General features: G+C 35.6%; 1 protein-coding gene across 1 annotated transcript; it reads right to left on the bottom strand.

Annotated features, from left to right (window-relative positions):
* Window positions 1–3660: 3660 nt before the first annotated feature.
* On the bottom strand, window positions 3661–9074 carry LOC119981034 (RNA-dependent RNA polymerase 2). Its single transcript, XM_038823988.1, has 4 exons — window positions 8416–9074; window positions 5535–7438; window positions 4614–4764; window positions 3661–4541 (listed from the first exon to the last, which is right to left on the bottom strand). The coding sequence occupies exons 1-4, from the start codon at window positions 8953–8955 to the stop codon at window positions 3780–3782; spliced, it is 3357 nt and encodes a 1118-aa protein (XP_038679916.1). The 5' UTR covers window positions 8956–9074; the 3' UTR covers window positions 3661–3779.
* Window positions 9075–13018: the final 3944 nt, after the last annotated feature.

Raw genomic sequence — 13018 nt, 5'->3', positions numbered from 1 at the left:
CACCCTATTAGAAATTTTTTTTTCTTAGCAAACTAAAAAAAAGGTATTGTACATATTTTATCTTCATCTCACAATCATATTTATTTTCTACAATTAAAACTCTACTCTATTGCTCTTCATGTTAACAAAGTATTGAAAAATTCTCACACATCTCTATTTTTCAATCAAAATATGTGCCGCGCGAAGCTTGGGCATGCAACTAGTATATGTATATAAGCCAGTAAAAACACATTTTAAGAGCCTTATCAAGGCTACAAAATTATCATACTAAATTGATAAAACCAAACCAAATATATACAACTTAAAAATCTTTAAGAGAGAATTAAATTTCATTTTAACACTTGTCTTATTGTGAGTTTTTTTGCTGATGTGGCACCATAGAAATCGGTAAGTTTTCTCTGAGCTTTAATATTACATTGATGTGATAGATAGATTTAATTAATTATTTCAATCATATCAATAGTTTACTCTTTAAATTTTATTATTTTTTTAAACTACTCTCTACTTTTAGGGTGTGTTTGCATTGAGTGATTTTAGGAAGAGAAAAGAAGGGAAGGAAGAAAGGGAAGGGAAGAGAATGAAATGTAGAATACTTTTCCCTCTCTCATGTTTCGATAAATAAAAAAAATGAAAGAAATTGTTATTTCTCTTATTTGAATAGCCATCATAAAAGAAAGGCAATGAAATGAAATTTGTTTAGTTTTCTAAGTTATAAATAACTTAACTATTCATTCCATTCCCTTCAAATGACTCCATTATGGAGAGTAAGTATTTTGACAAAAATTTGAGGAACTATGAACTTAAGACCATTCATTTTAATATGACGCATTCTTTTCATGGTTTAAGTTATGAAGATCCTCTTAACCATATTCGTGACATTTTTAACATGGTTGCTAGTATGCTCTTAGCAACAGGGTCACTAATCTTCCCTTACACTATGAAGGACAAGGCAAATATGTGGCTGAACAGTCTACGGCCTGAATCACTCAATACGTGGATAGAAATTCAAAAAAAGTTTTTTTTTTTAAAAAAAATTCTCAACTTAGAAGACTGACACATTTAGGGCAAAATCATACAATTCGAACAACAAGCAGATGAGTCATTCTCTAAGACATGGGAAAGGTGTAACAATCTCTTGAACCAATGTCCTCGTCATACTTTACCTATTTTAGTGTTAATGCGTATTTTTTATAAGGCACTAACAGTTTCTAATAAAGCTACAATCAATAACTATGTAGGGGATCAATCAAGAACATGATTCCAACATAATGTCAAACTTTATTTGACAATCTTGCTATTATTTGACCAAAGCCTAATGAATTCCAGTCTCCATTCCATTCTAGCTAGCTCAAGGTCAATGAGCGTTCTAATTCTAAATTTTTGCACCAAAAATGCAGGTCGATGCTATCGCTAGCAAGTTAAACATACTTCTAGCAATGAATGGGGGTATAATTCCACAAGAGCTATATGTCATATGCCATGTTCCTGGTCATTCTATTATTACATGCCCTCAAGGAGCTATATGCCATATGCCATATATGTTGGGAGTTGAAATTTGATAAGTGCTTGAATTGTTTTATTGAAACTTTGATGGTTCTCTTTGAAATTTTATGCTTCCCCGTACCCTTCTTTTACATGTTTACTACCTTTAGCCTTACGTTACAAGTCTGGAAAGTCCTACTTGATCGTAAGAATAACTTGATTTGAATGTGAAAGGTGAATTGAGATATGATCCACGGTTCTTGGTAAGTGGTATATGTTGACGAGATCTAATTTTATTTTTCTTTTGAGCCTTCTTCTAAACTAGTATGTGGGATTTTGTTATCTTTGTTATATTAATCCGCCCACATACGCTTGAGAGAGTTACCTTAGCCAAATTCAGTGTGAATTTTGTTCTGAGTGAATTATCTATGAGGTTTGGAGTTGAAACTAAGCGTTATGTGATGATTAAACACTTGTGTAATTTTGAGATAGATATGAAGGTTTTTTATTTTGATTATATTGACAACTCCGATTTGAAGTTTGAGAAGATTGTTTTTGGTTGTGATTAAGTGGTACAAATTTTTGAGATTAATGAAGGAGTAGGAACCTATTGTGTGTTTTCTTCTTTTTGTTTTTATTTTACTCATACAAGCAAAAGATAAATGTGGGGTATTTGATATGCATGTTTTATACCACACTTCTGTACATAATTCTCTTTAAGTTCTCATGTTTCTTTGATGGAAATGAATTGCTTTGTGTTCTAATGTAGGAGAACTCAAGCAAGAATGTGGTGCATAAGGAGGCCTAATTCAACATGTTTTGGACTTAAAAGAAGCCACTCCAACGCCCATGGATGCTCCCGTGCAAAAATTCCCGCTCTAGTACAAAAGCTGCTCTAGCAAGCACTGGCATTGAATGTGGGGCAAATTTCACCGTTTGGGCCGCTCCATTGCCCCAAGTAGCTCCAGCGATAATTAAGAATGGTCAGGTAAAATATATTGACAATGGGTCTTATTTGAAAAAGTTCTACATCATGATTCCGATATATAAATTTTTTTTCTTGAAATTTAACAAGTATTTTGAGAGAAATTTTTTTAAAGTTTCATTTAAGAAAAAAAATAAAAAATTATGATGTCATGTGAGCGCTATGTGATAGAATAATTGGATCAATTTTTTTGAATAACTAGGTTTACTTTTGTTAAAAAAAACACATGCACATTATTCTCTCTACATGTCATCAAAAGCTTAGTTAGTATGCCACATCAGTTATGGACCTTTATGGACATTTAGATTATGTACGTGTAGCACTATCGAAATAATGAAATATAAGTTAACACTCTCTCCTCTTGCTCCTCTCTCTCGGGATAGGGGGTCCAATCTTTACTCCAATTTTAGCTCCAATTCTCCACCAAATGTATGTTAAATTATGAATTAAAATGTGTTATTGAGTATTTTGATATTCATAATGTTAGAATATAATTGATTTTGAAAAAAATCTAAATCCTTTTTTTTAATACCAGGAAACCCCTGACTTGGCCCTTTCGAAACCCCTGGGCCGGTTCTAAACCCAAGCCTGACTGTCACATCCCGTCGGGCCAGATTGTCACATCCCGCACGCACCACGACAGCAGATACTTAAGACCGGACCAAAACCCGTGTGGGTAAACCTCCAAAATTGTTGCTCCTGGTGTAGCTCAAAAACCAATGATATAACCAACTAGGCTAACGCCCTTTCGTTTCGTAAATTCTAAACCTTAAACTCTAAACACTAAAACATAAATCCTAATCCTAAACCCTAAACTCTAATGTCGTATTTTCCTAATCATGACTTTTGGGAGAGGATTGGAGCCAAAATTGAAGCAAAGAATTGGAGCCTCCTATCCCCTCTCTCTCCTCCTTCCCTCTCCAAAATATTAAGTTGAAATTAAAAATAAAAATTTTAAAAATATTAGATGTGATATTAAAATGTAGGAATCTCCTAAAATAAATTTTTGAATAAAATAGGGAAATGTATGTCCCCATTTAGGAAACATGGTTGATTGGTTGAAGATGCTCTAACTAAAGACCACTTGTTCGCATCAATAACAAAAGGCTCGAGCCAAGAAGACAGGAATTGAGAGACGTAAAACGACATCATTCCACTGGAAAGAGAGTCGATCTTCATTGAAATCTAACATGTACACACATATCAACTCCACACAATCCTTGATTAACAACAGCAGTTCAACAGTCAATATAAGGGGATTTTAAGAAACATAACATTCCTAACTGACTACACATTTTAGTGGTTCATAACTTCACATATGAATCTTGCTGCTATTCGCATACTTTATGTTCGACAAAATATCGCCTACAATCCATGGAAAGCTCAAGCAGTTTACGCTTTTATAAGTAGGGTGGTAAGCTACATGATACCATGCTGAGGCCATCTGCTCACGCTCGTCCGGCTTGCAATTACTCTCGAACCACTCTTTCGCCTCTCTTTGTAGGCTTTTAACAGCTAGCAAAATCCGATCCTTCATCTCTCCATATCTCCTGTTGTCACGCTGCAGATACGCTGCCTTCTTTCTCAGATTACCCGTCAGTATTTCATCCTCAGTCTCTGCACTGTAATAATTCATCAATGCGCTAATTCTCTCGATGTACATCTCCTTATGACCTTGAGCAATTTCAAGGAATGCCTTAAAACCCTCCACTTCAAGATGATGATCATAAGTTCCTTCAGCTGTATTCTCATGGAAAGCAATCTTTGATCCAGCTTGCGCCGTTGATTGAAGTGTGGCACGATAGAGTATTCCTAATACCCTTGAGGAGGTGTACATTGGTTTGTCTGCCCTCTCCATAAAATCAGGGAATTCTCTTGGTTTCAAAACCCTGGGCATCTCAGCTGGTGCTCCTGTCTTTGCATAGTCGACAGCCATGGAGTGGAGGTCAGCCAACTGAAGACATTTTTTGCTCCCAGCTTTATCCGGTTCACAATCAGCATGAACTAAATGCGCAGTGGAAATCGCACCCAAAGAATCATTGATCATGTAATCAACAAAGAACTTGTGGATTTCCTGCAACGTGCAAGATGTATTGAAATGATAAAGGGATTCAAGAGTTGAAAGCTACCTCAGTATAAAAACTACCTCTAAAGTGACATCATGATCCATGATACGAGGCCTTCGTGCAATATAGTCCATTGGGGTCTCAGTCCGACATGGGACAAGGTCTTTATCCCAACTTATGAAAAATAAGTCACCATCAAGATCACCACCCGAGCATTCATTTGGATGAGGCCTGTGGAAACAATTTACATGTCACATATTCTACACCAGCAATAAAAATGACAATGCTTTTCTTCCCTCATCAAAGGTTATTTTAACTGCATGGAGGTCCACGCAAGTTTTGGCAGAACAATATATTATTTCTCTAGAAATGAGAGAGTGCAGTATCTGATAGGAATGAAATGAAAATTTTACTTTACTGGTGCAGGAAAGTAGATTTCATGACTAACTGCTGATGGAGAGTGAAAAAAAAAAAAAGAAAAAAAAAAAACTGAAATAGAAAACACAAATTTGTACGAGGAGCGGACTGATGACAACGGTCATATACTTCATCAAGAAATAAAAGATTAAAAACCAAAATCATGAACAGAATGCCCATATTGCTTATCAGGATTATAAACAGCAAAAACAATACTGACAGTGTAGTCAACCTAAACTCAGCAAAGCTTCCCAATAAAGTCGAGTTTGGCAGATAATAACAGCAAGAAAAACGAAGTCTGGTGCAAAGTAAGTTCAATCTATGGCCACACAGTTAACTCAACCAAGCAACAACTGCACTGCTCAAAATCAAACCAGATTCTTGTGAAACATAACAATTCATGGCCTAGATTTCCCTGACTGCCAAAATAATGTGCCAAAGGGGCAAAAATAGGTTTCACTATATCATTAAAAACCAAATGGGAAACATTAGCAAAACAATGCACTGCTCGATACAACGTCAAATTAAAGCACAAATTTCATCCATAAAAGGTACGGCAAATTAACTTCTGGAGCATAACCTACCTTTCTCCTTTTTGTGGGAATACAAGGCAGTCCAGCAAACCCTTCTCCTCTAACTCCACTTCATAGATAGCATCAAGGACTCTGACATCTCCTGGGTGAAGACAAGGATTTTTAGTGACAACCACTTTCCCAACAACAATAGATGTTGTATCATCCACTCTCTGGAAGAAACTCTGATCCCCACCCTTTAGCTCAGCCTCTGTCATGGTTACACGAACATAAACTTGGCCATAATTTAGGATACCAGATTCATCCAAGCACCCAACCAGGATGCGGCCTTTTGGGACATATATACGAGATCTACTTCTTAAATCAGACAGCATATTCTCATGATATGCTTGAAGCATCATTGAGAGATAAGGTTCAAGATTAGGCTCATAACCTTGATGCAACATCTTCACCAGGAAGTTTCTGGAATTAGCCCAACCCAAGCCCTCCAAGACATCCAAAGCTGCCTGTCTACTAGTAAACATATTTCCCAGCAGATCCAACTGTGTCTGTTGCAATGCCACAAATGTTTCATCACTCACTCCTAAGGTGGACAAAAGGGAAACAATCTCTCTATTCAAATACGAGGGCATTGACTCACTCCATTTAGTCACATTAAGCATCGTGTTTTCTGATTCAAATTTAAGCATACTCTTACGCAGAGACAGTTTCCTGAAGGAAGTACGGTCAACAGCGATAACACCTTTATAGCCACCATATCGAATTTGAAAGGCTGAAGGAGTTTGACTTAATCCACACTTCTGAGCAACTTGCCTGGCAAACGAAAGAGAAATTTTCCCAATACCATCGGAGAAGCAGTAGTTATTGCCCTCAGAATTAACTTCAATATCAGGAATAAGTTCCACTTCTCGAGCAGGTACGTTGAAAGTTTGCCAAGAAGAACTAAACAGCTGACCCATCCTAGCAGCACATTTAGACACACTGCGAATCTTGTTGTAGCAACCCATCCATTCTCTGATATCTTTTGCCCTTACGTTCTCATTGGAGGCAAACATCCAAACAGAATTGGACCGGAGTTGACTAGCCGAGAAAGCCAGAAACTCAAACCTCTTAGGTCCAATAACAATACCATCTCGAAGAACTGACAATATCCGATGATAGATGGTAGTCCTAAAAGGTTTTGCAAAAAACCCTTTATGAATGCTTGTTGAGACAGCATTTGCTGGAAGTTTGCTCCAGTCTTCTTCAACAAAAGTAACTCTAATGAAGTCTGAAGCATAAGATGCGAAGTGCTTTACAACGTAATTCGAGGTCTCAAGTTCGGGACCTAAGCAATATATCTTCAATGGGGTAATCAAGGCTCTATGGAAGCTCATTATGTTCCGATCTGTTAAACTGTTTGGAGATGATAAGGGAGCTGTCTTACAACTTCTATTTAGGACAAACAATTGAGTCTTTACAAATGAGACAGGATCAAAACAAGTAGATTTCAACTTGTGCAACTTCTGAAAAATCATTAGGGCAGTGTCATTTGGTAGCCTGCCAAAAATCTGAACCAGATCAATATCTACTGCAGCGAGACTAATTTTTTGACAATGAACCAGGGAATTAAGCTGGAAAAGGATATTGTATGCTAGATTAGAATCCGATCCACCTTTTACAACTGGAACAATCTCTGATGCAGAGCGAAATTCCTCCCCATCCTCCAGAATTAGATCTATCTTATCTTCTCTGTAATTCGGAAAACTTGATAATATATCATAAGCCAATGACCCATCAACCATGTCCCAACAAAATGACGTTGAGTGTCCAATTGACTTCATAACAGAAAAGTCTGTTGTGCGAACCCAGACAAAGTCGAAGTCTTCCTTACAGAAATGGTATCGATCAGTACTGAACTTCGAAGCAATATCAGTCCCAGAGACTTTCTTATAAATCCTCGGCCCATACCTAAGCTGGAAAGTGAAAATTATGGTAATATATAATCCAGGTCATTCAAATAAAGATAAAATAATCAGTCATTTTAATGTCAGTAGTAACGAGAACATATAAGTCATTAAGTAATCATGTAGTACTCTATAATACAGGCATAACTTCCAGTTTTCCCCCTTATTGCAATTCCAATTTTTTTGGCATTGCATTAATGTGTATGCCTTCTGATTCCTTATACAAATAGTTTCAACTTTCCACCCAACCCGGTCATAGGCATGATCTTTCTCCTAACACAAAGTTACTAACTATTTCGCTAGTCACAATAGGGCTCCACCAGTTCAATGCACATCAACAAAATAAATGAAGTCAGTGGCAACGCCTTAATCAAATGTTTCAAAATGATCAATCACTTTCTAATGATGACAATCCCATCAGGGAAAACCATCCTCTTAAACTCCAATAATCAGTGCATCAAGGTATAATAAATTTTAAACCGATAACCTTTGATAATCAGTGTGCATCAAGGTCTAACAAACTGGGAGATCCGGTAATTCTAATATATTTTTTAACTTCCTACAATTGCATTGGTATACCAAGCATATATGTAAAGCATAAATATTTTCTTCCAGAAATGAATGAAGAAAAACGACTAAGCATCAATGACTTAAACCCTATACTACCTAAGTTGCAATGTAGCAACTTTTTAGAACTGGGGCAAAACTAATGGTCACCACTGATTTTATTTTCAAACTTCATTAGTCATGACAGGCGTAAATGTAGCCTCATGATGGAGTTGCAGGAGGGTAACCTAGAGGTGGTCGGGGAGAGCCTCCCCACATAATAGGTATGCATACATCTCTCTCCGACCCCTCTCACTGCAGGAAGCTTGTGCCGAGGTATTATTTACCTTTACTTCATTAGTCCAGTTCACTTCAAAGAAAAAATAATTTAAATGAGTGAATAAGCAATTGGAGAAAAAAAAAACCCATATAAAGCATACTTTCAGCAGGAGTGCATCAAGCTGAGCATTTTCCAAACAGCACCCATCAGCCTCCAAAATATCCTCAAACATGATGTCCAACTTGTAACATTCATCGCCCTGCCACACCCAGAACTCCACTCTCCTCCTCTCTGGCATCACCCAAACCCTCACCCTCTTGAAGGTCTCCACGACGCATAGACTATTTTTGTCAGTCATAAAACCAACATGCAAAACCCCCTTATCAACACGGTGATTGTCCAACACAGGACGAGCAATGATGTCGTCGTAAGTTTCATCGATTTTGAGGGTTTTCGATTTGAAAATAAGTTTATTCTGTAGAGAGAGAGATTGAGCCTTGGACTTGGCCTCGAGAGAGGCAAACTGCACTCGGCCGTAGCTGCGGGGCTTCCAGTTTTTGCGATCGGTGGGAATGTCGATGGCGAAGACTGAGTCAGGTCCAATTTGGGACTCGAGGAAGCGGAGAAGCTCCTCGGCTATGGCTGTCGGAGGGACGTTATACACCCCAACTGTTGGTCTCTCTACAACCGCCATTCCCATTGAGTATCGAAAGAGGAAAAGAGAGAGAGGGTATTGCAAAAGACAGAGAGCTTTCAGAGAGAGTGAGAAGCTATAAAGCCTAAAGCTGATCAGAGTGGAGCAAGGGTAGAGAAAGACGAGCGGGCCCACGTCGAACGCGGATTTAATGATTTATAACTTATTTAAGTGAGGAGGTTTATTTTATTGCAATTTTTAATTTTTTTATAGATATTTATAAATTTAATTATATAAGTATAAATTGCTCCGAAAGTCATGTCCGAAGGAGCGGACAATACCATGGTACCAATCGGAAGGGACCCAATTTAAAAAAACAAAAAAAATTATAAATTTAGAGAATGTAGAGAATTATGTTTTTTTTTTAAGATAATATTTGAGACCCTCAAAAAGTGATCCCTCAAAAATCTCTCATTTAATGTGAAGTGTTGGATGTGAAGTGGACTCTACATGTGTGTTTTTAATCAATGGTTATTTTAATGTCACATAGATTTGGGGGACTTTTGGGGGTTCTAACATTGTTCCTTTTTTTATATTTGTTCTCTTAAAAACATGAATTGCGGGTAATTTTTTTTACAATAAATACTATATAATCGTATACTTAATGAATTAGAGAAATTAGAGAAAATATAGAAATAAAAGAGCATGGATATTACCTTTCTAGCTTGAGTTCTATGTTCTTCTTATCAACTAAATTACCATTAACAAATATTTTCTCAACTGCACCAACACCTATCAGCAAACCTACAATATTTAGAAGAGGTAGATAAATTATTTATTTATATTTTTAGCTAATGTCGAAAGCTAGTAGAGGTAAAGAGTCACAAATTACGAACCTGACAAAACATTATTGTTGTACAACCTGTAAATGATTTCATTGGGTGTTTGAAATGCAAACTTATATCTCTCGATGACTACATTATCATGATCCGTTATCTTCTCCAATTTTGTTGTAGGCAAAAAAACGATAGAGAACCTCTCATCCAACGGTTTGAACAAAGTTTTGTTTTCAACAACTCTTAAATTTTTAGTTTGATAAATGAGTCCCTCCTTCAATATGCTACGGAATGTTTTTTCTTGCCGATTCCATATAATCGCATGCATGAGCGTGCCCTGCTCAATCAAAACATATCAAAAATTTAAAAAGACCTAAAATACTAAAAAAATTTGAACAAACTTATTAACAATTACTTTTGCATCAAGGAAAACCATGTCAATGCTGATTAACTCATCATCGTTTTTTGCATTAAACGAATCCCAAATGCGAGTAATCCTAACTTGCATGTGCCAGTTAAAAGTATATGAGTTTAGATCCCCAAGATAATTGAGAGGCATATTGTTTAGATTGTTGCCTTGGTTTTTTCTTTTATGCTTAAGAAAATAGTTTGCAAGGGATTTGTTTGTTATTTATATAGAGAAATAAATACCACATTTGTTTGTTTTTTATATTGAGAAATGAATATCATGAAGATTAGAGTAATCATGTCTCTACATATTTCTAATTTATGCAATTGTATTAATTATAAATGAGTAATGCTATTTATTTGTATAGTGTAAGTTATAAAACTATTGTTAATCGAAGGAATATAAAATTTTAAATTCATAATAGCATTAAGAAACCATTTTAAAACCACGTACTCAACATAGAGTGCAATTCTATAAAAAAGGAAAATTATTGAGGCACATTTAATTCGATTTATGTCCATTTGTCATACTTTTTTCCTCTAAAATGGAAATTTTCATCAATGATCACATTTATTTCAGTTATGATCATGATAGTCTCTAAAATTCTTTTTATAACGGAAATTGCATGTCAATCACGAGAGTAATTAATTTAATTGGGCCAAGGAGAATATACAAATTTTTTTTTTGAAAAGAAAGTGATAGAACTCATTGTATTGGGTTACCTAATAAATTGAGTAACTGAGACCCGTAGACACTCGGGCCCACCATAAAAGTATAATACAACCAAGGACTAAAAAAACAAGAACAAAGTAATAAAACACAAACACTAAACCGGACATCGTCAGACATTGCTGGACAACGCCAAATTACACCAGACACCACCGAACCGTTGTCCAATGAGCCAACTCTACTGGTCTAAGTCGGGTAACAAAAACTAAACAGGAAAAAAAAAGATTACAACTTGGATCTACAACCGGATCTTGGCAACCATGCAAACGAGAGAGGTTAAACCCCCTAAGATCTAGAATCTCATCACTAAAATTCTAAATTAATGTCGTCGAAACACCGAAACGCCGATAATCGAAGATCCGAGACAACTAGAGGAGATCGAAATCTGAAGAAGAGAATCCCTGTAAAATCCTTATTCAAATCACAAAACACAAAAACAAAAATAAAAGATATCTGGGTGAAGAAATGGCAGATCTAACCCATGGGAGGAAAAGAAGAGGAAAGAAGAGGGGGAAGAGGGGAGAAAAGAGGTAGAGAAGAGGAAATGGGGAGAAGGAGAGAAAGAGAAAGAGAAAGAAGATGGGAAAGAAGGAAGAGGAGATGGAGGCAGGGAGAGAAAGAGAGAAGGAGAGGGGAAGGAGAAGGGAGAGAGAAAAGGGGAGGGGGCGCCGGAGCGGGGAGAGGAGGAAGCGGCTCCTCCTCTCCCAAACTTTTAGAACTTGGAATAAGCCAAAGGGTTTAGAAGAACATACAATTTAATAATCTTATTAAGCCAATGAAATTTTAATGGTAAATTTACAAAATCAAACCAAATTAACACAATATAAAAGTATTTTAAAGTAAAATTAATTTCATCTATACAAATGTCTAATTGTGAGGCTTCAATCTTACTGACGTGGCGGCATAGAATCTCTCCAAAATTTCTCTCAGCTTCAATAATACATTTATGTATTAGATTAGATGTATTAGATTATATTAGATTAGATCTTCTACAATATATCCAGATTCGTAAATAATTGTAGATTTAGAAAAAAATGAACCAAAAAACTCAAAAAAAACTATAATATTACTTGTTTTGAAAATTATGAAATTTCATAATTGAAAAATTAAATTTCACTCATGATAAATCAGTGAGATTTTCAATCAAAGCAGCGTAATTTCTTTAAATTTCAATCATGATAAATCATATTGAACATGTAAGAATGTTCATATGAAATTTCATAGCAAACGTAATACAAATTATCACTCAAACAAGTAATTTCAGAACAGTGAGATTTCTATAAATTAGTGAGACTTTCAATCATAACAACGAAATTTCTTTAAATTTCTATCATGATAAATCACATTAAGCATATAAGAGTGTTCATATGAAATTTCATAATAAACAAAGTGCATATGATAACTCAAACAAGTAATATACAATGAAATATTTTTAAATCAGTAATATTTTTTTTCAATCATAAAAGTGAAATTTCTTTAAATTTCAATCATGATAAATTATATTAAACATGTAAGAATGTATATGAAATTGCATAGTAAATGGAGTACATATGAAATTTCACTGTTGGTCTAATTGTCACAGTTTTCTGGAATTTTCTGACAAGATCTCCAATTTTTGGCCATAATATATCGATTTCATAGGATTTTCGTATCTCTCTAGAATTTTTACCTATTAATGACAGCCTCACGATTCTTAACACAAAAAATACTTATTTCTTTTCAAATCGGACAAAAATTGAGATTGCAAAAGAAAATTTTTTTTTCCTATTCCACAACACCTGCAACATATCAATAATACATTCAATTCTTTTACAACATATCCAGGTTCGTTACAAACGAAACAAACATGAGAAGCTCAGAGGGAGAACTAAAAAAAAAGTAACACTCATCTTCAAACCAAAGTTGTCAATTGGCCAAAGGATAAACCCATGGAGAGCAATCACATAGAAAATAGCCAAAACTTGTTCTTGGGGAGTCATGCTTCCTCGGGATAGAAATATGAGAAAGTTGTATACTCATCAAAGCCCCTCTTCTCCCACCAAAAGAATTCTGATGGTGAAGATCTAAGATGCCAATCGACCAACAAACTAGACGTGCAACATAGTTGTGTTTACTTTGTTTGCTCAAAAAATTTATCTTCAAGATCCACTTCACA

Source organism: Tripterygium wilfordii, chromosome 16 (assembly GCF_013401445.1).
Source record: "Tripterygium wilfordii isolate XIE 37 chromosome 16, ASM1340144v1, whole genome shotgun sequence".
NCBI classification, from domain to species: domain Eukaryota; kingdom Viridiplantae; phylum Streptophyta; class Magnoliopsida; order Celastrales; family Celastraceae; genus Tripterygium; species Tripterygium wilfordii.
The sequence above is the reverse complement of the archived record's forward strand: the minus strand, read 5'-3'. Positions and strand labels throughout refer to the sequence as shown.

What these genes read in the sequence shown, in the direction of transcription:
- LOC119981034 (XM_038823988.1), bottom strand. Translation starts at nt 8,955, where the DNA reads ATGGGAATGGCGGTTGTAGAGAGACCAACAGTTGGGGTGTATAACGTC. An exon ending in TTGATGCACTCCTGCTGAAA is followed by an intron (nt 7,439 to 8,415) that starts GTATGCTTTATA and finishes TTCACTTTCCAG; the next exon opens with CTTAGGTATGGGCCGAGGAT. An exon ending in TTCCCACAAAAAGGAGAAAG is followed by an intron (nt 4,765 to 5,534) that starts GTAGGTTATGCT and finishes TTGTTTCCACAG; the next exon opens with GCCTCATCCAAATGAATGCT.